Source organism: Garra rufa, chromosome 11, assembly GCF_049309525.1.
Source record: "Garra rufa chromosome 11, GarRuf1.0, whole genome shotgun sequence".
Lineage (NCBI taxonomy): Eukaryota > Metazoa > Chordata > Actinopteri > Cypriniformes > Cyprinidae > Garra > Garra rufa.
The window spans coordinates 25,101,843-25,124,225 of NC_133371.1; the positions used below are offsets into that span (position 1 = coordinate 25,101,843).

Here is a 22,383-nt window from a genome sequence, read left to right on the forward strand (position 1 = left end):
GCCAAATTCCTAGATGTAAGCATGAAGATATAGGACAATCACTAAGGATCAGTTTCATGAGGATATTATTGTTAGATGATGCACAGACCGTGCTGTACTTATACAGCGTTTTTCCTGTCTGAGGTTTGAGAACGAACACTGTGTGGTTCCCACACCATTCTTGGAGCGTATTTGTGGTTTGTGCTGTAGATGTCAAGGGTAAAATCTAGCCTCAAGCACAGCCTGATTGACCAGTCGGAGAACTATGGAAAGCTGAGAATCTAGACAAACTTTCAACTTTTGTTCAACACAGAGAGAAGGGAAGACGTATGTGCTCTGACTCAAGATAACACCTCTTTAAATGCGGGTTGTAAAGTTGTCATGAGATCACGCCACCTAGATCCAAAATATAGAGGGTGTTTAAAACTTTTCCAGCCAATCAGAAACCTAAATAAACTACAGTGAGAGTAACACAGCATGTACGTCATGGGTCGAATCTGTTAAAAACATTAATACATGGCCAAAACGTATAACTTACATAACATAAGGGACATAAGACCTGACTTGAGTATCAGTAGTTGTTTTAAAATCATCTATAGGTTATACCAAGGTTAATCCCCAGCTAATGCTGTAATCTGACAGTGCTTTTTAAAATCAGTACATTTGATACATTTTTGGAAATATTAATGAAGTACCATACCAAAGCATGAAACCTCTCCAAAAAAAAAAAAAAGCCTGAGTGATTCATTACTTGCAGCAGGGAGTAGGGCATTATTCAGAGGCAGATGTGTGGTATGGACTCCCAGAGATATCATTCATGCTTTTATGCTCAGCACTATCAGTACCACTGGGAGTCCTAAAATGACAATTCCTGACTGGTTTACATAACCTTTCTATACAAAATGACATGTGCAAATAAACCAGCCTTCAACAATTGATGGGGTATTAAGTCAACTATTAAACATCTACTGTGGCGAGATAGTCTCTGCAAAACTTGGATCTCGAAGGTTTTAGTTAATTCTGCACCCTGTTTCCTGGTATGCTGGTTAATTGTGTGGATAACGGTTTCCAGAGGTGTGACATCATGGATAAAATATTTAAGTTACTTTAGACTTTATGTAAAGGAGAATTACATTCTGGTGTTTAACATAGCCTACAAGTTAGGATGATTTTGGGGTATTTGAAGGTGAAAAGAGACAATAAACAATAAAGTAATTTTAACAGTAAGTGACTAAAAATGTGACCCTGCACCACAAAACTAGTCATTGTATGGGTTAAAATGATTGATTTTTCTTTTATACCAAAAATCATTAGGATATTAAGTATAGATAATGTTCCATGAATATATTTTGTACATTTTCTACTGTAAATATATAAAAACAAAATTTTGATCAGTAATATGTTTTGCTAAGAACTTCATTTGGACAACTTTAAAGGTGATTTTCTCAATATTTAGATTTTCTTTTCAAATATTTAGATTTTTTTTTTTTCAAATAGTTGTATCTCAGCCAAATATTGTCATATCCTAACAAACCATACAACAATGAAAAGTTTATTTATTCAGCTTATTTTTCAGGTTTTGTGGTCCATGGTCACAAATGTAAAAACCTGTTAATTGGGTAATGTTAAGTTCCATTACAGTAAAAACTATAATAGGTCTAACAGGACAGTTCATTAAAAAAATATAGTTTTTGGAGAGAAAAGGTAACACTATAGGTTAGGAACCAATTCTCATTATTAACTAGTTGTTTATTAGCATGCATATTACTAACATATTGACTGTTTTTAGTACTTATAAAGCACATATTCTACATGGCCATATTTTACATCTCCGAATCCTATAACCAATACCTAAATTTACCATACCAACTATTAATAAGCTGATAAGTAATTAGAAATTTAGTGAGGTAAAAGTTATTAGTGAAAAATGGACCTTAAAATAAAGTTAAAACAGAATGTGTTGCCTGATTATGAGAAAAAGAAACATGCATTCTCTTTTTTTCCATCGGCTCAATATCATGAGTTTATAGCCCACACTTCTGGGTTTTTTTTCCCCCAGAATAGACAAACTTGCTTCTGTTGAATTAAACCGAGTAATAAATTCCAAACTACGAGAGAAAAACGTGCATTTGTGGAGAAAAAAATGTCAGAATTGTGAGATAAAATAGGTAAATGTTATGTTAAATGTTATAGTTTAAATAGCATTTCATGCTGTAACTGTAATGCAATAGGTCCCCTATGAACAGCATATGTGAATATTATGTAGACAAATTGTTTAAATCAATTTCATGCTTTAAAAGTAGGGTAATCATAGTAGGTTTCATGCATAGACTGTCCATTTAAAAAAGCGTTTAGCTTCAAATTGCGAATTTGACAACAGTATTCTATAAAAAATATTTGCATTCTGATTCTGACATCCATAGGCAAAACATTTTTTCTTATATTCCATGGATTTTACCCTTTTCCCTCTACTTGTTACCAGCGTTTTTCTGCCACCACAATGTACGTGCAGCTGCTGGTGATGTGTGTGTATATATATATATATAGATAGATAGATAGATAGATAGGTAGATAGATCTATGTACATATTTAGCCATGTGCAAAATATTTTACTCCACAATGCATGCAATGAAAACAATATTTACATCCTCTTCATAAGCTATTTTAAGTTATAGTGAGCATCTGGGAGTGAAATCTTGGAGACAGAAAGCTGGCTCGGTTCTGCGGTATATATGGGAGTCATGTGTGAGGTCATTTATCAGGAGCTCAGATTTAACGGAAACACTGTCCTGCTTTCCCACAGAATCCACATTCCTGTGCGGCTCGCAGGCATTGATCTTCTCACAGGAACATCTGGAAGTTTTGCTTCTGCGCAGATACCTGTATTTACGACATACAGTAGTGTGAATTAACCTAATATTTAAAGGGACAGTTCACCCGAAAATGAAAATTCTGTCATTAATTACTTACCCTCAAAACTGCAAGACCATCATTCATCTTCGGGAACACAAATTAAGATTTTTTTTATGAAATCCGATAGCTTTCTGAACTGACACGCTCAAGGCCCAGAAAGGTAGGTAAGGACATCCTTAAAATAGTCCACATCAGTGGTTCAACCGTAATGTTATTAAGCTATGGGGATACTTTTTGTGCGCAAAGAAAACAGAAATAATGATTTTATTCAGTAATTTCTTCTCTTCTGTGTCAGTCTTTGACACGCATGAGTACATTCGGGTTTTACGCCAGAATGCGGTGGAGACTGACATGGAAGAGAAGAAATTGTTGAATAAAGTTGTTATTTTCGTGTTCTTTACATATAAAAAGTATTCTCATAGCTTTGGAAAATTAAGGTTGAACCACTGCTGTCACATGGACTATTTTAACAATGTCCTTACTACCTTTCTGGGCCTTGAACGTCGTAGTTGCGTTGCTGCTCGATAAAGACAATGAATTTACAAAATTTTTTTCATTACACAGAAGGTTCTTTATAGTGGACAAAGATTCTTTAGAATATTAAAATTCTTGAAATAAATTTAAAAAAAGTTCCTTTAAAAACTTTTTCCCTGAAAGATTTTTAAGAAATGGTTCTTTGTGTCAAATCTGCAAAAAACACATTTTTCTGACTGACAGCGTTTTTGTGATTTACAGCGTGTCTTATAATATATCTGGAGCTGACCCAGACTATCACATTCTATAAAAGCTAACAGGTGCCCTGCTGCTTTACAGCTAGTTAAATCACACTTTGATGTTTTTCTCGTTTGTTTCTTGCAGTGATTAAATAGCCGCTCCTAGTAAACATCTGACCTCTGCTAATTCAAAGACGCAGCCGACTCCTTCAGAACAGAGTTAGTGTTCTCAGGGGAGGGACTGCAACAGTGTACTCCAATTAAACATTCAGACTTAGTGTGAATTGATTTTCATAAGTGGTTAAACTGTGACCACCAGTTTACAGAAAGGAAAATAACAGAATATGCTTCTAGGCTGGAGGGATTTTGCAATACCAACATCAGTACTTTAGTAGACCTGTAAAATATGTGTTTTTTATTATTAGATTATTAGATTAGGAAAGTTTGTTGGAATTACCTTAGGAAATGTTTAATTTCCTTATTAATATAAATATGGTCACCTATAGGATGTGAACTTGTAGGCCGGCATTTGTTAGTAGTTGTTGTTCTCACATATCAGAGCATTGTGCTAACTAGGGCTGTCACGATTCCTCCATTCAATTTGAGTACTTCAAAAAAGTCAATTGCCTTTTGCCTGTGTCGAGTAACCGGCAAAATATCAGAAGTGGCAATTTCTACAGGCGAGAATCCACACTAAACTGTTATCTTTTACATGGAGCGTCTCAAACTCCATCTCTGCATATTGTTGTGAGTTTGGGTTTATTGTACCGTTCATCTGGGAATGCAGACCGCACCATTTCTTCAGATTTGTAAGGTAAATCATTTATAAACCTATGCAAACACAGGAGAATACATCAATATTTTTCTCAAAATTGTTCGTCAGTGGCTGTAGCCTTTCTGTTATAAAGAAATGGCCAAATATTAAAGATTAAATGGACATTTAAAATAAATGTTATTTGTGACCCTGGATCACAAAACCAGTCTTAAGTCGCTGGGGTATATTTGTAGCAATAGCCAAAAATACATTGCATGGGTCCAAATTTTTGATTTTTCTTTTATGCCAAAAATCATTAGGAAATTAAGTAAAGATCATGTTCCATGAAGATTTTTTTGTAAAATTCCTACTGTAAATATATCAAAATGTAATTTTTGATTAGTAATATGCATTGTTAAGAACTTAATTTGGACAACTTTAAAGGTGATTTTCTCAGTATTTATATTTTTTTGCACCCTCAGATTCCTGATTTTCAAATAGAAGTATCTCGGCCAAATATTGTCCTATCCTAACAAACCATACATCAATAGAAAGCTTATTTATTGAGCTTTCATATGATGTATACATCTCAGTTTTGTAAAATTTAACCTTATGACTGGTTTTGTGGTCCAGGGTCACATTTAGTCAACATTAAACAACAATTAGATGACGCAGTAAAGTGTAAAAACAATCGTCAGGCCATTGGCACCCTCTGCTTTCATTTGTTATAATGTACATTAGCTCTGTTTATACATCATGTATTTTAAGTTTTGTTTAATAATATTTGCTTCATTGATATTATATACAGTGGGGAAAAAAATAATTATTTGATCCCCTGCTGATTTGTTACTTTTGCCCACTGACAAAGAAATGATCAGTCTATAATTTTAATGGTAGGGTTATTTCAACAGTGAGAGACAGAATGACAACAAAAAAATCCAGAAAATTTAATTTCAAAAAAGTTAGAAATTGATTTGCATTTTAATGAGTGAAATAAGTATTTGACCCCTTCGAAAAACATGACTTAGTACTTGGTGGCAAAACCCTTGTTGGCAATCAGAGGTCAGATGTCTCTTGTAGTCGGCCACCAGGTTTGCACACATCTCAGGAGGGATTTTGTCCCACTCTTCTTTGCAGATCCTCTCCAAGTCATTAAGGTTTCAAGGCTGATGTTTGGCGACTCGAACTTTCAGCTCCCTCCACAGATTTTCTATAGGATTAAGGTCTGAAGACTGGCTAGGCCACTAAGGTGCTTCTTCTTGAGCCACTCCTTTGTTGCCTTGGCCGTGTGTTTTGGGTCATACCCATCCATGACCCATTTTCAATGAGGGAAATATTTGATGGTCCATTGTCCCTTTGATGCTGTAAAGTTGTCTTATCCCCTAAGCAGAAAATCACCCCCAAACCATAATGTTTCCACCTCCATGTTTGACGGGGGGGATGGTGTTCTTGGGGTCACAGGCAGCATTCCTCCTCCTCCAAACACGGCGAGTTGAGTAGATGCCAAAGACCTTGATTTTGGTCTCATCTGACCACAACACTTTCACCCAGTTCTCCTCTGAATCATTCAGATGTTCATTGGCGAACTTCAGATGGGCCTGTACATGTGTTTTCTTGAGCAGGGGGACCTTGCGGGCGCTGCAGGATTTCAGTCCTTCTCGGCGTAGTGTGTTACCAATTGTTTTCTTGGTGACTATGGTCCCAGCTGCTTTGAGATCATTGACAAGATCCTCTTGTGTAGTTCTGGGCTGATTCCTCGCCGTTCTCATTGAAACTCCACAAGGTGAAATCGCACCAACTGTTGTCACCTTCTCACCAAGCTGCTTGGTGATGTTTTTGTAGCCTTGTGTAGGTCTACAGTCTTACCCCTGATATCCTTAGACAGCTCTTTGGTCTTGGCCATGGTGGAGAGTTTGGAATCTTATTGATTGCTTCTGTGGACAGGTGTCTTTTATACAGTTAACAAGCTGAGATTAGGAGCACTCTCTTAACCTTTTCACACGTGAGTTTAAAATATTCTATCTAACCCCAAAGAGTGAGTTTTTTTAGGCAACGGTTATTTTGGAATGTTTTGCATTTCTGTTTCCATGGTGACGCGTCATGTGACACACCACAGCCACAACAGCACTGTAAGACACATGGATCGCTTTTATTTCGTTTTCTCTTTTTTATTATTGATATTCACAAGCATGCTCGCTATATTATGAAATATTCCGATATTCCGATTTCGAAATATGTGCAAGTAAATGTATTTAAAAGTTGAAATACTTTTATAATGACCGCGTTAGTTAATCTATACCGGGTGATGGGCGCCGCCATGTTTGTTCGCGCAACACGCAAATGCATCCTCTCCTCCCGAAAGACATTAAAGTAAGTCTCTGGTGAGCTGGGAGAAGAGGAGAGTGAACGTTAGAGTTACCTACATAATCTGTTTATGATATCAATAAAATATGTTGTCAGAATATATTTGTAGGATCATTATTGCTTCTTCTACAGACATCAGTGTGTGTTTTACAAACTATAAATGTATGGTTTTGCTAGTACTTATGTGTATTTAAATGTCTGAAACCTAAAATAAGCATTATATGGTTGAAAACACTGAATAGTTGTGATAATATGACAAGCGCTCAACGCGTCCGATCTGGCTCAGCGCCAGCCAACGCGCCAAAACCGATTTGAATTTAGCAGCTGATGACGTGATGCGGCAAACGTTCGAATCACACCGGTGTGATCGTACGCTTCAGGGACCAGCCAAGACAAATCACACCGGTGTGATCGTACGTTCTAAAGGGTTAAAGGGAGTGCTCCTAATCTCAGCTTGTTACCTGTATAAAAGACACCTGGGAGCCAGAAATCTTGCTGATTGATGGGGGATCAAATACTTATTTCACCCATTAAAATACAAATCAATTTATAACTTTTTTAAAATGCGTTTTTCTGGATTTTTTTGTTGGTATTCTGTCTCTCACTGTTCAAATCATTTTAAAAGATTTCGCTTAGGTTTGTTTTTATTACCTCAAACAAATTCATTATAATTATCCGATTACTCGATTAATCGATTACTCGATCACTAAAATAATCGTTAGTGACAGCCCTATTGCTAACAAAGCCAGGATCATTGGTTTGATTCCCAGGAAAAAGATGAACTTGATGAAATGTATCTTGCAATGCAATTCGCTTTGGATAAAAGCATCTGCCACATGCATAAATGTAATCTAATGTTAAATGTGCTGGCTGCCCAAAGGTAACAGGTTATATCCTCATAGAGTTGATACTGCATGTAAAGAGGTTCCCCTTTCACTAGTGCGCCCTTGAGCAAAATATTTCATCCCAGACTACTACAAAGGAACAGTCTCTCAAGCAAATGTGTTGTAAGTCACTGTGGCTAAAGGCATCTGCTAAATAACGAGTAACCATTGCGCAATAAAGCTAAGTCAAGCACTGTTGAAGTGCTGAGGCATTGTGTCAAAGAGTGCTGTTATATATCAAGCGTAAATGGCCAGGCACAGACTGTGTAGTACAAATGCAGGCTTTCTGCAATGTTTTGAGTAGCACTTTTTGCAGCTTTTTGAAGAGCAGTATATGATGAAATGTATTGCATTAGTGAGATCCTGCATTCTATATGGCAAGCAGAAACAGCAACACAGCGCATCTCTAAAATCCTCAAACATTTGGACAGCTTTCAAACCCAGACTATTGCTGTCAATGTGAAAATGGCAGCCAAAACCGAGGTACTTTGGCTCTAAAATGCAAAACATGCAATGGCACTGTTTAAAAACTTTGGTGGTACGCAGATTCAGCATAACATGGGCTACAAAGCCAAGCAAAGACGGCAGGGTGGGACTGAAAGTGCTCACCACAGCAATTATGATGAGTTCTCTGCCAAACACAGAGAGACAGAGGAAATGTGTTATCACAAAATATTATGGTAAAAAAATGATACTCTAAACCAGAGATGCTCAAACCTGGGCCCGCAGGCCAAAAATACATGCCATTGAGGCATATCTTCATTGTGAGACCTTCGCTCATCTTTGCAACACAAATATATTTTTTAAAAATCAGACAGCGTTCTGACCATGCATAGACAGCAATGCAACACATTCCCAAAAAGGTGAAAAGACATTATTAAAATAGTTTAAATTGAAATAAATCAAGTACAAAATTGTTTGGTTGATTTGCTCAAACGTGAATGGAAAACATTCAGACTACAACACCCTAAACACCCTGATAACTTTCACACAGTTGAAAAGATTATGGAACTGAGAGCCTCAGTAGAGCCTGATTTGAACAGGCGTGTTTTGATTATTTACTTACAATCCTGGCATGTTTGTACCTCATGTTTGTACATCAAAAACATATTTTCAGCTAAGTTAAAGAAAGGCTTGTTTTACATTAGAGGCCCTTGAAATTTAGGGTCACAACAGAACCCTCTTTATGTTGAAATACAGAATATTTGTATAGGAGTAGATGAGAGTTTTTATAAATGTGGTTTCAGTGTTAATTTGTCTCCGCTCTTCAGACACACGATTAAGCCTGTTTCCACCTTTTTTATCTCACAATTCTGACTTTTCCCCTCAGAACTGTGATATAAACTTCAATTCTGACTTTTTTTCTCAGAATTGTAACATGAACTCGCAATTCAGATTTTTTCTCAAAATTGTGATATAAACTTGCAATTGCGAGAAATAAAGTCAGAACGAGAGAAAACTTGCAGTTTTTACTCTTTTTTTTAGATTTGCATGATATAAACTCACAATTGTAAGTTATAAAGTCAGAATTGTGAGAAATAAAGTCAGAAGTGCGAGATATAAACTCACAATTCTTGACTTTTTTTCCTCAGAACTGATGTAAACTCACAATTGTGACTTTTTTTCTCGGATTTGCATGATATAAAATCACAATTGTGAGTTATAAAGTCAGAGTTGTGAGAAATAAAGTTAGAATTGCGAGATATAAACTAGCAATTCTTGACTTTTTTCTCAGAATCGAGATATAAACTCACAATTCTGACTTTTTTCTCAGATTTGTGAGATATAAACTCGCAATTCTGACTTTTCTCTTAGAATTGTGAGATATAAACTCACAATTATGACTTTTTTTCTTGGATTTGCATGATATAAACTCAGTTGTAAGTTGTAAGTTGAAGTCAGAATTGTGAGAAATAAAGTCAGGAGTGCGAGATATAAACTTTTTTTCTCAGAATTGAGATATAAACTCAATTCTTTTTTCTCAGATTTGTAAGATTTAAACTCACAATTCTGACTTTTTCCTCAGATTTGTGAGATATAAACTTACAATTCTGACTTTTTTTCTCAGAATTTTGAGATATAAACTCACAATTCTCACTTTTTTTCTTTGATTTGTGTAATATAAACTCTCAATTCTGAGTTTTTCCTCAGGTTTGTGATATAAACTCACAATTCTGGCTTTTTTTCCTCAGAATCAATTGCGAGTTATAAAGTTCTGTTCTAAGAGGGGAAAAAGATATTTTTTTTCAGAATTGCAAGGTTATATCTTACAATTCTGATTTAATAACTCAATTCAGATTTGAAATTCTGATATAAACTCGCAGTTGTGAGTTATACACTCAGAATTGCGAGATATAAACTCAAAATTGCAAAAAATAAAGTCAAAATTGTGAGATATAAACTCACAATTCTGACTTTTTTTCTCAGATTTGTGATATATAAACTCGCAATTCTGACTTTTTTCTCAGATTTTGAGATACAAACTCACAATTCTAACTTTTTTTTTTCACAATTCTAAGTTATAAAGTCAGAATTGCGAGAAATAAACTGACTTTATAATTCACAATTGTGAGTTTATATCACACAAATCTGAAAAAAAGTCAAATTGCAAGTTTATATCTTGCAATTCTGACTTTTTTTTTCAGATTTGTGTGATATAAACCCTCAATTGTGAGTTATAAAGTCAGACTTGCGAGAAATAAAGTCAGAATTGCAAGATATAAACTCTTATTTTAAGTATACTTATAAAACTTATATTACCCTTTTTATTTTTTATCCAGTGGCAGAATACATGATCAACACTGCTTCAGTTAATGAAGTTACTTTTCTGTAAGGACAGTAATGGGTTGTGAAACAATACAACATACACCCTCTTTCTCCTTTATTTTATGCATAGAGCCAAACACTAAATCCACAATTAATGAATTAAATGATGTCTTTTCCCAGGTAAAGATGGCACTGGACTGACAGACACAGAGATGCCTCAGTCTGCTGATCCCACAGGTATTGATGGTAGTTACATCAATGTTAAAGAGCCCGGGATCAAAGGTCAAACAGAACGACCCATCTCTGAGCTCGGCAGTCCTCTAGACAAGAGCGAGGCCGAGAGCAACAAAGGCAAGAAAAGACGGAACCGCACCACCTTCACCAGCTATCAGTTGGAGGAGCTGGAGAAGGTTTTCCAGAAGACACATTACCCAGATGTCTACGCTCGAGAACAACTAGCACTCAGAACAGATCTCACAGAAGCAAGGGTGCAGGTAGGTCTGGTCAGCCAATCCTTGTAAGAATTTGATATATTTGCTGTTAAAAATATGCTTTCAAGAAAACTTCAGAAGGGAGTCAGTCCCCCCATATTCATCCCACAAAGTCTGATTCTGCTCTGCTAAGACAAAAGGACAATAGTCTCTGCTGTGCACGACTCAGATCTCAGTTCTCACATCATAACAGAGAAGTTGGACCCAGATATTTTTTCCAAACTTCTAGTCCCTGTTTAATGTACCTCTCTACACCACAGCATTTAAGGATGTTAAGAAGAGTTAGGGAGGAAAAAGCACACGTTCTCTGGCAGGGGAAGAAAACACAGTTTGAGATGCCATAATCAATTTCCATGCAGAGAATGAGGCATTGTCAGGAACCTGGCCATGTTTTGAAGGTACAGTGCAGTAACTGCGTTCATTCTGAGTCCAAACAGGACCAACTATCTCACACACACACACACACACACACACACACACACACACGAGTCTAATTACCTCTGTAGGCTGACAACACAGTGCAGACTCTGTTGAGTGACTACAGGGTTTGACCCGTATTTCAAAAACATACCTACAGACATACGTAATTGAGATGAGCCCCTCCTGCTTTCCTCCCCAGCGCTGTTGTTTAGTGCTGGCTGCTGCTCTGTCCCGCTCACGCTCTCTATCAAACAGGACTTTTTCTCTCAACACACTGTAAAATAGGATGTTTTGGGTGATATCATAGTTTTGTCCTTGGGACATACTTGGAACATTCTGGAATCTAATTGGGTAACTTTTTATTTTCTAAACACGCATATTAAGATGAGAGCGCATATGTGTAATGGAGCACACATAAGTGTTCTTATACATAGACAGCGTACAATGAGAGTATGTGTGTGTCTGTGGATCCGCACAAAAGGTCCACTGCTCTAGTCTGTGGGTCTCTGAGAGGTCAGAGGGGGCAGCTCTGGAAAGCCGAGGGCTTAGGCGTCAGGAAATTAAACATGAAATGTAAACAAACTCCAGACTGAACATTCTCCCCTTTTACTTTCTAACATCCTTATTTCCCTTCAGATTTTGAGTTTGAAGAAAAGAAAGATGGAAGGAGAAAGTCTGCATCTGAGATTGATGAAAACAGAAAAGCTGTAGACAACTCGGTGTTATGAGAAAAACAAGTCAGAATTGCAATGTTAACTCACAGTTCTGAGCAAAAAGAATTGCGAGGTATTAGCTCAAAATTGCTAGATATAAACTCGCAATTGTGAAAAATAAAGGCAGATGATATAAACTCATAATTGCAAGAAATTGTCAGAATTGTTATAAATTTGCAATTTTGAGAAAAAAAGGCAGAATTGTGAGATGTTAACTTAAAATCTCAACATATAAAATCGCAGTTGTGAAAAATAAAAAATAAATTTTAAGAAAAAACTCAGAATTGCAAGATTCAAAATTGCAAGAAGCAGAATTGCAAGATATGAACTCGCAATTGTGAAAGAAGTCATAATTGCAAGATATAAACACACAACTGGAAAATAGTAAAAACAGTCAGAATTGAGTTATAGATTTGCAAGAAAGTCAAAATAGAATAATGTTAACTCGGAACTGCAATTGTGAGAAAGTCTGAATGGTTATAAGCTTGTATTTGAGAGAAAAAAAATGCAGAATTGCAAGATGTTAACTCAAGATATAAACTCACAATTGAGAGAAGTAATCGGAATTGTTATAAATTTGCAGTTTTGAGAAAAGACGTTAACTTAAAATCTCAGAAGTTAACTTAAAATCTCAACATATAAAATTGCAATTGTAGGAAATAAAGTCAGAATTGTGAACTTGGAATTCTGAGAAAAAACTCAGAATTGCAAGATTAAAAATTTCAAGATTAACTTACAAGATATAAACTTTTAAATTTGCAATTTTGAGAAAGAAAAGTCAGAATTGTGAGATGTTAACTCAAAATTGCAAGATATAAAATCGCAGCTGCAAGAAGTAAAGTCAGAATTGCGTTATAAACTTGAAATTCTGAGAAAAAAAATCAGAATTACAAGATGCAAATTGCAAGATATAAACTCGCAGTTTTGAAAAAATTCATAATTGCAAGAAATAGTCAGAATTGCAAGATAGCAATTGCTCGAAATGAAGTTTGAATTGTTATAAACTTGCATTTGAGTGAAAAGGTCAAAATTGCAAAATTTATACTCACAATTTTGAGAAATAAAGTCAGAATTACAAGGTGTAACTCGCAAGATATAAACTCACAATTGAGAGAAATAATCAGAAGAATAATCACAAGATATAAAATCGCAGCTGCAAGAAGTCAGAATTGCGTTATAAACTTGAAATTCTGAGAAAAAAATCTGAATTACAAGATGCAAAATTTCAAGATATAAACTCGCAGTTTAGAAAAAAATTGTGTTAACTCACAAGATATAAACGCAAATGCAAGAAATAGTCAGAATTGCAAGATAGCAGTTGCTCGAAATGAAGTTTGCATTGTTATAAACTTGCATTTAAGTGAAAAGGTCAGAATTGCAAGATGTTAAGTCGAAATTGCTAAATTTATACTCACAATTGTGAGAAATAAAGTCAGAATTACAAGGTGTAACTCGCACGATATAAATTTACAACTGAGAGAAATAATCAGAATTGTTATAAATTTGCAGTTTTGAGAAAAAAGTCAGAATTGTGAGACGCTAACTTAAAATCTCAACATTAAATTGCAATTGTGAGAAATAAAGTCATAATTGTGAACAAAATTGCAAGATGCAGAATTGCAGAATCTTTTTATACATCTCCTATAATGCCTTACACTCTGCTCAGCTGGTTTAATTTGATCATCAAACCAAATGCTTAATATAAAAAAGATTAACAATGTACAATGTCCCCACTCATCTTTAGCATATTTTCATCCTTGTACAGGAAAGAGGAACAACATAAACTAAGTATACAGACGCTACTTGGGTCATTGATCTTTGGTCATTATCTCTGATTGCTCTAAATTTTGAAGACCAAGGAAAAAACAATATAAATGTCCGAAGAGACAGGGATTACATTACAAAGATTCCCAAAACAGATGACATTATCATAATGGCACTTGGATGTCAGGAGCAAAGATCAAATTACTTCATTTACAAATGGCTCCTAGAGAACAACTTAAGCTAATTCAAGCAATATATTTTGTAGCTCAAATAAAGAAAAGTGGAAATGCACTGTATCTTTTGTAACTTCTATGGTTCCTCATTCATGTGACCGCAGCGTGCCATAGTCTTGTTACCCTGCCATAATATATCTAGAGCTCTTGGGGCTTATGGAAACTGTAATGTGATTGGACAGAGATACATCCCACAATCCAAGTTTAAGCTCAGTGGTATGGAGAGATTGCAGCTGCCCTTTTAAATAACCAGTGAAAGCATACTCATGCATAAATGCATAACTACTTAAATATGGGAGTCATCTTCCAACCATAAATTACACACCGGAGACAAATCCACGAGTTAATATCTGTTTGGTCAAATGGTGATTGTGGAAACTAACTTTTATAAATCTGAACATCTCAAAACCTTCAATTTTCTTTGACATGTGAAAAAGAGGGACTCAGCTGTGGTTTGGGGTTGTTGGTTTGTGTCACAGTGCACTAACAGCGTATTAGAACTGGCCTCATTGTGATTGATGAGGTGGACCTGCTCCAGACATGAGCGAGGCCGGACCTGCTGGCTGAGGGGAGACAGAGGAACAGCTATCAAAGAGCTGAGCTCCAACCTGTGCTGGCAGGGGAGAGTTCAAATCCATACATAAATAGTGCAGTGTGGACAGCACATTAAAGACGTCAGTTGAGGAGCCGTGGCATGGCTTTCATGTGCCTCACGATTTATGGCTTTGCATGTGCTCAATTTTTCACTACAAGTCACTAGAGGGAGAATCCAGTTCCTAGTAGATAGACTTTAGTAATAATGTGCACTGTTAAATCCAGCATCAATAATTTGTATTTTCAGTACCAATATAGAAACAGCATGAAGTTTATACAATAGAGTACACAATGTATTCACTCCAAATCTTGGGCTTTTGCAGACAGTAATTGCAAATAATCATATGTTTGCTCATTTCCTGCAGGTGTGGTTTCAGAATCGCCGAGCCAAGTGGAGAAAAAGAGAACGCTTTGGTCAGATGCAGCAGGTTCGGACACACTTCTCCACAGCGTATGAGCTTCCTCTTCTTACACGACCAGAAAACTATGCACAGGTAAAAGTAAAATCTGTACTACTATTCAAATGCAGTTGATTAAGTTTATATTATCATTTAATGCTTATTCTTTTAAATTAAATGACACAGGCAGCAATTAAGGGGCCAAGGTCTACAAAACCAAGCAACTTAGCAAGCATCAGACCATCTGCAGCAACGAGTAACTGAAGCCATTTTAAGATGATTTTAATCTAAATGACTGAAAAATCATAAATACAACCACTAGTACTTAAATTTAATGGCTTATCGATTTTGACCAATAGGTGGTGCTGTTATCAAATTGAAGTGGTGTGTTCTGTGTGAGGTGACAATGGCACACACAATGTTTGGTGTCAGTATGTCAAATGTGGTTTTGTCTATTAACATTAAATCCATAACTTTTTGTCAGCACAGTCTAAAGATCAGAATTTTCCTGAAAACGAGGAGGAGTTAGAAAAATCAGGTTTTCAACATGAATCAAAATGGCAGACAGAAAGTTTGGCCGACTATGGCATAATTGGTATCTATGTTGTCAGCATGACCCAGTTTCATTACAAAAGGCTAATGCAATTAAAAGTTATTAGCATTTTTGGAAATTTCATTATTAATTTCATTATTTATCACTCTTGACCAATAGGTGGCGCTGTTACCAAATTGATGTAGCATGGTCAGTGTGAGGTGGCAATGGCACATACAAAGTTTGGTGTAAAAATATCAAAGCGTTGCAAAGATACAGCCTCAGACGCAGTTTGGTATGATTCCACAAAATTCATTGATATATCTACATGTAATTCATAACGTTTTGTCAGCATGGTCTGAAGATGATCTGAGACAAATGTGGTGAAAATTGGACCAATAGTGTAGGAGGACAAAAACATTTTCAACATAAATCAAAATGGCAGACAGTAAGTTCGGCTGACTATGACAAAATTGATATCTATGTTCTCAGGATGACCCAAGGAATATATTGAGATCATTACAGCAGATCAATTTAATCAAATGTTATTAGCATTTTTAGAAATTACTTTATAACTTTGGTGACGTTGCCCCAAACTTTTTTTGTACTGTCGGAGCATGGTGCCAAAGACACATACCAAGTTTCATAATGATATGCCAATGCATTCATGTAATATAGCATTTTATGACAAAGGTAAAAATGACTGACACACAAAATGGCTGACATTGGAAAATTGGGTATAGTTCGACTCTGCCCCGCTCCACCAACTTTAAAGAGAACAGTTTTATGATTTTTGGCCAAACGATTGAGAAGTTATAAGCAAAAATAGGCATTTTTCAAATCTCCTTACCACTAGGTGGCGCTGCACCAAAACTGTGCTAGTAGCTTCAGGTCATGGTTGTTATAACACACACCAAGTTTGGTCTCAATATGCCTAACCACTGCAGTGATATAGCCTCACAATCATGAAAAAGAGACTGTGTCCATAATGGAGTAGAGTACTTCTTTTGAAAAAGTATGTTTTATATACAGTAGTATGAGTATTTATAGTATGTGAAAGAAAATTTGGATATATGACTACAAATTAAATCATCTGGGTACCTTTTACCTAATGTTTTATGATTACTGTGGATTTGGACGTGCTAATCATTTCACACATAATTTTCTGCCTGATATTTAGTTGGGAAGTATGCACATTAGACTGCAGCCAGTTACCCGTGACTAAATCATTATGAACGAATTGTTTGAATGTATTATTCAAATGACTTACTCATAAAATACTTGTCAATCTCCTTCTGTAGCTGAAAGTCACTGAAAAACAAAGTGAAGTGATACAAAAGAAGTTTTAGTGCTGGACTGCATATGAGTGTACTTGGAACTGTTGTATCATTTTTTAACAAATCATTTGAGTGAATGGTTCAGTGAGTCACTCATAAGGACAGTTGTTTTTTCCCTCCTGAATTTCACTGTTTTTCCCCTACAGTGAGGGAAAAAATTATTTGATCCCCTGCTGATTTTGTACATTTGCCCACTGGCAAAGAAATGATCTGTCTATAATTTTAATGGTAGGTTTATTTGAACAGTGAGAGACAGAATAACTAGAAAAAAGTCTAGAAAAATGCATTGCAAAAAAGGTTATAAATTGATTAGCATTTTAATGTGTGAAATAAGTATTTGACCCCTTCACAAAACATGACTTGTTGAGTTGGCCACCAGGTTTGCACACATCTCAAGAGAGATTTTGTCCCACTCCTCTTTGGAGTTCCTCTCCAAGTCATTAAGGTTTTGAGGCTGACATTTGGCAATTAGAACCTTCAGCTCCCTCCACAGATTTTCTATGGGATTATGGTCTGGAGACTGGCTAGGCCTCTCCAGGACCTTAATGTGCTTCTTCTTGAGCCTCTCCTTTGTTGCCTTGATCGATTTGATGGGACATGCCCCCATCCATCGTCTCTTTGATGCGGTGCAGTTGTCCTGTCCCCTGAAGCCAAAGAGCTCGATTTTGGTCTCATCTGACCATAACACTTTTTACCCAGTTCTCCTCTGAATCATTCAGATGGGCCTGTACATGTGCTTTCTTGAGCAGGGGGACCTTGCAGGCGCTGCAGGATTTCAGTCCTTCACGGCGTAGTGTGTTACCAATTGTTTTCTTGGTGACTATAGTCCCAGCTGCCTTGAGATCATTGACAAGATACTCCTGTGTAGTTCTGGGCTGATTCCTCATAGTTCTGATGATCATTGGAACTCCACTAGGTGAGATCTTGCATGGAGCTCGAGACCAAGGGAGACTGACAGTTATTTTGTGTTTCTTCCATTTGCGAATAATCACACCAACTGTTGTCACCTTCTCACCAAGCTGCTTGACGATGGTCTTGTAGCCCATTCCAGCCTTGTGCAGGTCTACAATCTTGTCTCTGACATCCTTGGACAGCTCTTTGGTGGAGAGTTTAGAATCTGACTGATTGATTGCTTCTGTGGATAGGTGTCTTTTATACAGATAACAAGCTGAGATTAGGAGCACTCCCTTTAAGAGGTTGCTCCTAATCTCAGTCTGTTACCTGTATGAAAGACACCGGGGAGCCAGAAATCATGCTGATTGATAGGGGATCACTTCTTTCACTCATTAAAATGCAAATGTGTTTTTCTAGAATTTTATGTTATTCTGTCTCTCACTGTTAAAATAAACCTAACATTAAAATTATAGGCTGATAATTTCTATGTCAACGGGTATTTTTTTGGTTTTAGGACAACTTTGATGGAAGGTTTTGATCCACTTCAAATGCTGACTACTATATAGTAGTATGCATATTAGGATGCTGCCAGACACTTGTGAAATGAATCAGCATTATGAACAAATCTTTTAAGTGAATGACTCAAATAACTCATTCATAAAGTACTTGTCAATTTTGTTTGTTTTACTGAAAGTCACTGAAACAAACAAATGTTCCAGTGCTGTTTGGACTGTATATATGTCACGATCTGGGCTGTGGGGTTTTCCCTCAGCCACCTGAGGTCGCTGTTCCCTGCACTGCACTTCCTAATTGTTATCACCTGTCTTTGTCATCAGCACTCATCACATCCACAGCTGTTCACAATCACCATTGTCTTTATAATCTCCACTCTCCCACTACCCTGTTGAGTCTGCATTGGTTTCCTGTATGCTGTATTGGTATGTGTGTCTCTGTGTGCCGGATCCCTGCTCTTGATCGTGTTCCCTGTTTTGTGTATCTTGCCCAGTTCTAGTTGTGTTGTGCCGTGTTGGCCTTTTGGTTTTGTTTTGTTCTGTTTATTTGTGTTTATTTAATTAAATATATTTTCCCCTGCATTTTGGACCCAGACTTCGTGTTTACCGTGACAATATAAGTATTATTGTAACTAACTGTTGTATTTATTTTTTAAAATTCACATTAACGCAAAAACTTTGTTTTTCTGTTTATTTTTAGATTCAAAACCCATCTTGGCTAAGTGGCAGCAGTGCAGCCTCACCAGTGCCTGGCTGTGTGGTACCTTGCGATACTGTAGCTTCCTGCATGACTCCTCACCCTCACTCTGCCAGTGGTGTGTCTGATTTCCTTGGTATGCCAAGTCCGGGTGGGAACATGGGACAGACACACATGGGCAGTCTTTTTGGCAACTCGGGAGTGGGCGGAACCATTAATGGATTTGATCTCAGCATCGAACCAGATCGCAAATCCTCCAGCATCGCCAGCCTGCGTATGAAAGCAAAAGAGCACAGCGCTGCAATCACATGGGCCACATGATGCCTTCATCTGGGACACAGAAGACCAGACAACCTCAGCCCTAAGCTGTCAGCACTAATGAGGTGAAAGTTTATGCCATCTGGAGCCAATATGAACATGAGAAATGGAGGCTAGAAGCTTTAAAACACTTGTAGATTTCATTTTGAAGTTTTTTTAGAGGAAGTGGATTGCGCAGTGGGACTTTGAGCTTGAATGTGTCGAAACCAAAGAGCCAGTTTCAAAATGGAGACAGAAAATATACAGACTTCCCATGTATTACCGTTGAAAAAAATCTGTATGCACTACTACTATTTTGCCCTAATTACCTAATTACCAGACATATTCACTACTGTTCAATAGTTTGGGGTTGGTTTTGTTTTTTGTTTTTGAAAGAAGGCTGAATTTATTTGGTCATAAATATACAGTAAAAACAGCAATATTGTGAAATATAATTGAAATTTAAATTAACTGGTATCTGTTTAATTTCAGCATCATTACTCCAGTCTTTAGCGTCACATGATCCTTCAGAAATCATTCTAATTGGCTGAATTGGTGCTCAGGACACATTTCTTATTATTATCAATGATAAAAGCAGTTGTGCTGCTTAATATTTTTATAAAAACTATGCTACAGGTAACTGTGCTAAAACAAGTGGTAAATAAAGTCACAACACAGCAGTTAAAGTGCTCTACAAAGAACATAATATTAGATAAAATAGCACATTTGCACTTAGCTTCATGAAAGCTTGCTGAACTAAAATATTTGACATTTTATCTGAATTATTTGTAATAAATACCTGAGCAGGACACTTTGTCAGTGCCTGGTTTTAGTAAGGCTTAAGAAGATGTCTCTGGCATCAGTTCTTATGCACTATGGGCCAGAATATAGAGGCATAATAAAACATAGCGGTGAACAAGTGCTTACTATTTTATCCGAGACATTTTGCAGGGAGCAGATATCTGCACCAGCCAAAAAGCACACCTAAAAGATCCAGACGAGGTGGTAGCTACTCTATATAAGCCAAAGAAACATCAGGTTTTGTCCTCTTCGTGCTTGATGTGCCGCACATTCAGATTCCTAGAGCTCAAGCTTCTAAAATACTTTTTTTTAATCACAGCCACATTCTCTAAACCAGAGGTAATAGCACATTGTTTCCAGATAAATGCTGGAATGTTATGTTTGTTTTGTGTTAGAGGGACACGGCTCTATCAGCTGGAACATAAGCCTAACTTCATTAATTTCCTGGCTCGATGCAGCATTAGACCCTCGCACCAACATAGGTCTAGTTTCTGATGCTGCAGGGTGGGTCACCGTTCAAAACCTCTGCTTCTTTTTAACATTCTGGTTATCATGAAGTGTGAAAAGAGACACTAGGTTTGGCGCCATTTGGGTTCACTAGCCTGTGCTGCAAAATGATTCTTTTTTGTAGTTTTTGGCATTTTATTAGATGCTGACAGAAGTGAATTCCCGTTTTCTTTTAAATGTGTGATTAATTGATCTGATTGATCTCTCTCAGTCACGTTTTCTGAATAAAACTGACAGCTGGTATAAAAAACAACACAGCAGGGAAGTGAACAGTAGATATTTTGTAGAAAATTTTGTCATTAATTACTCACCCTCATGTCATTCCAAACCCATAAGACCTTTGTTCATCTTCGGAACACAAATGAAGATATTTCTGATGAAATCCAAGAGCTTCCTGACCCTGCATAGACAACTGAAATGTTTTATGGTTCAGAAAGGTAGTAAAGACATTGTTAAAATAGTCCATGTGACATCAGTGGTTCAACCGTAATCAATTGTCGATATTGGCGGCATGGAATTTAAACAATGCTACTAAACTGAATGAAACTCGAATATTTTGCTGATTATTGCTGCTGAAAAGGTTTAATGTTTTGGGCTGTACTAATTGGTCGGACTGGGAAAAACATTTGGAGACTGCCAAAAGTTATAACAAATCAAGGAGAAGAGTGCAAAAAACTGTCTGAGGAACAAAAGGCGTTTGTGGTTGGCCAAACTAAATCAGATTTTCCAAGGCAAGAATCTTGACAACATTCATGTTTGTCCTTATCTTTTCCAGTCAGGTAGGTGAAATATTAGGCTAATTAATTAATTAACACTGCTTGTACATATCTTTTAACTTAAGTACCAACTACTGTATTAACTTAAGATTGTAAAAAAATATTGCGCCCTTTCCTGCTTACCAAGTCCTTTTCTATATGATTTAGCAGCTTTCCCATGTTTTGTTCTGTGGTTTAGACAGCATGAATTAGCAGAACAAAGTATTCAGTAGTACATTCCGTACAATCCATGCTGTCCTAGTACTGCAAATATGGCCGCGCATCTGGGTAACTGTCCAAACCATGACTCAAGTGCAAACCCTCTATTATGAAGCTATGGTTTGAAATGACATGAGGGTGAGTGATTAATGACAGAATTTTCTGTTTTGGGTGAGCTATCCCTTCAAATAGATCATGCTTAAAGCTACACGGTGTAACTTTTTGTTCGAAATTTAATTACATTTAAATAATAAACAAGTAAATGAAACCGTCATCCAAACCTTGTTTTTGCCTCACCCTGAATCATTATGGCAAGCCTCTGATAATTTAGGATGGATTTCCCCCGGAGACCACATACTTTCAGCATTCGTCCGCGACCGTTTATGTCATGATATTTGTAATTTCACCGAGTTACAAATCACCAAAATATTCATATACACTGTAAAAAACACAATTTGTTGAGTTAACTTAAAAAATTTTAAGGCAGCAGGGTAACAAATTATTTTAAGTTGAATCAACTCAAATATCTAAGTTGTCACTTAGTACAACTTAACATTTCAAGTTGACTAAACTTTTTTGAGTTGACTAAACTTAAAATTTTAAGCCAGCCATGTAACAAATTATTTTAAGTTGACTCAACAAATAGTTTTTTTACAGTGTACTTACCAAACGACTGTTCCTCCACAAGTAACTTGTACTTTTATGTTTCAACCACTAGGGCTAAAAGTTACGTAGTGCAGCTTTATAGAGAGCTCATTCTGTAAATCAAAGAAAAAGTGCTTTACCAACTTCCTGATTGAGATTTTGTTGAATTTCAAGATCTTTCTACTTCTAAATGTTGGAGAC

The 22,383-nt window shown here is 36.5% G+C and overlaps 1 protein-coding gene across 1 annotated transcript in view; it reads left to right on the plus strand.

The window, feature by feature from the left end:
- Positions 1-21,635, plus strand: part of alx4b (ALX homeobox 4b) — a 23,827-nt gene extending 2,192 nt beyond the window's left edge. Inside the window, exons 2-4 of the mRNA XM_073850837.1 lie at positions 10,554-10,867; positions 14,954-15,082; positions 18,962-21,635. Of these exons, the coding sequence (XP_073706938.1) occupies positions 10,554-10,867; positions 14,954-15,082; positions 18,962-19,279 (761 nt within the window). The 3' untranslated portion in view covers positions 19,280-21,635. The remainder of the gene's footprint in view (positions 1-10,553; positions 10,868-14,953; positions 15,083-18,961) is intronic.
- The last annotated feature ends 748 nt before the right edge of the window (positions 21,636-22,383 follow it).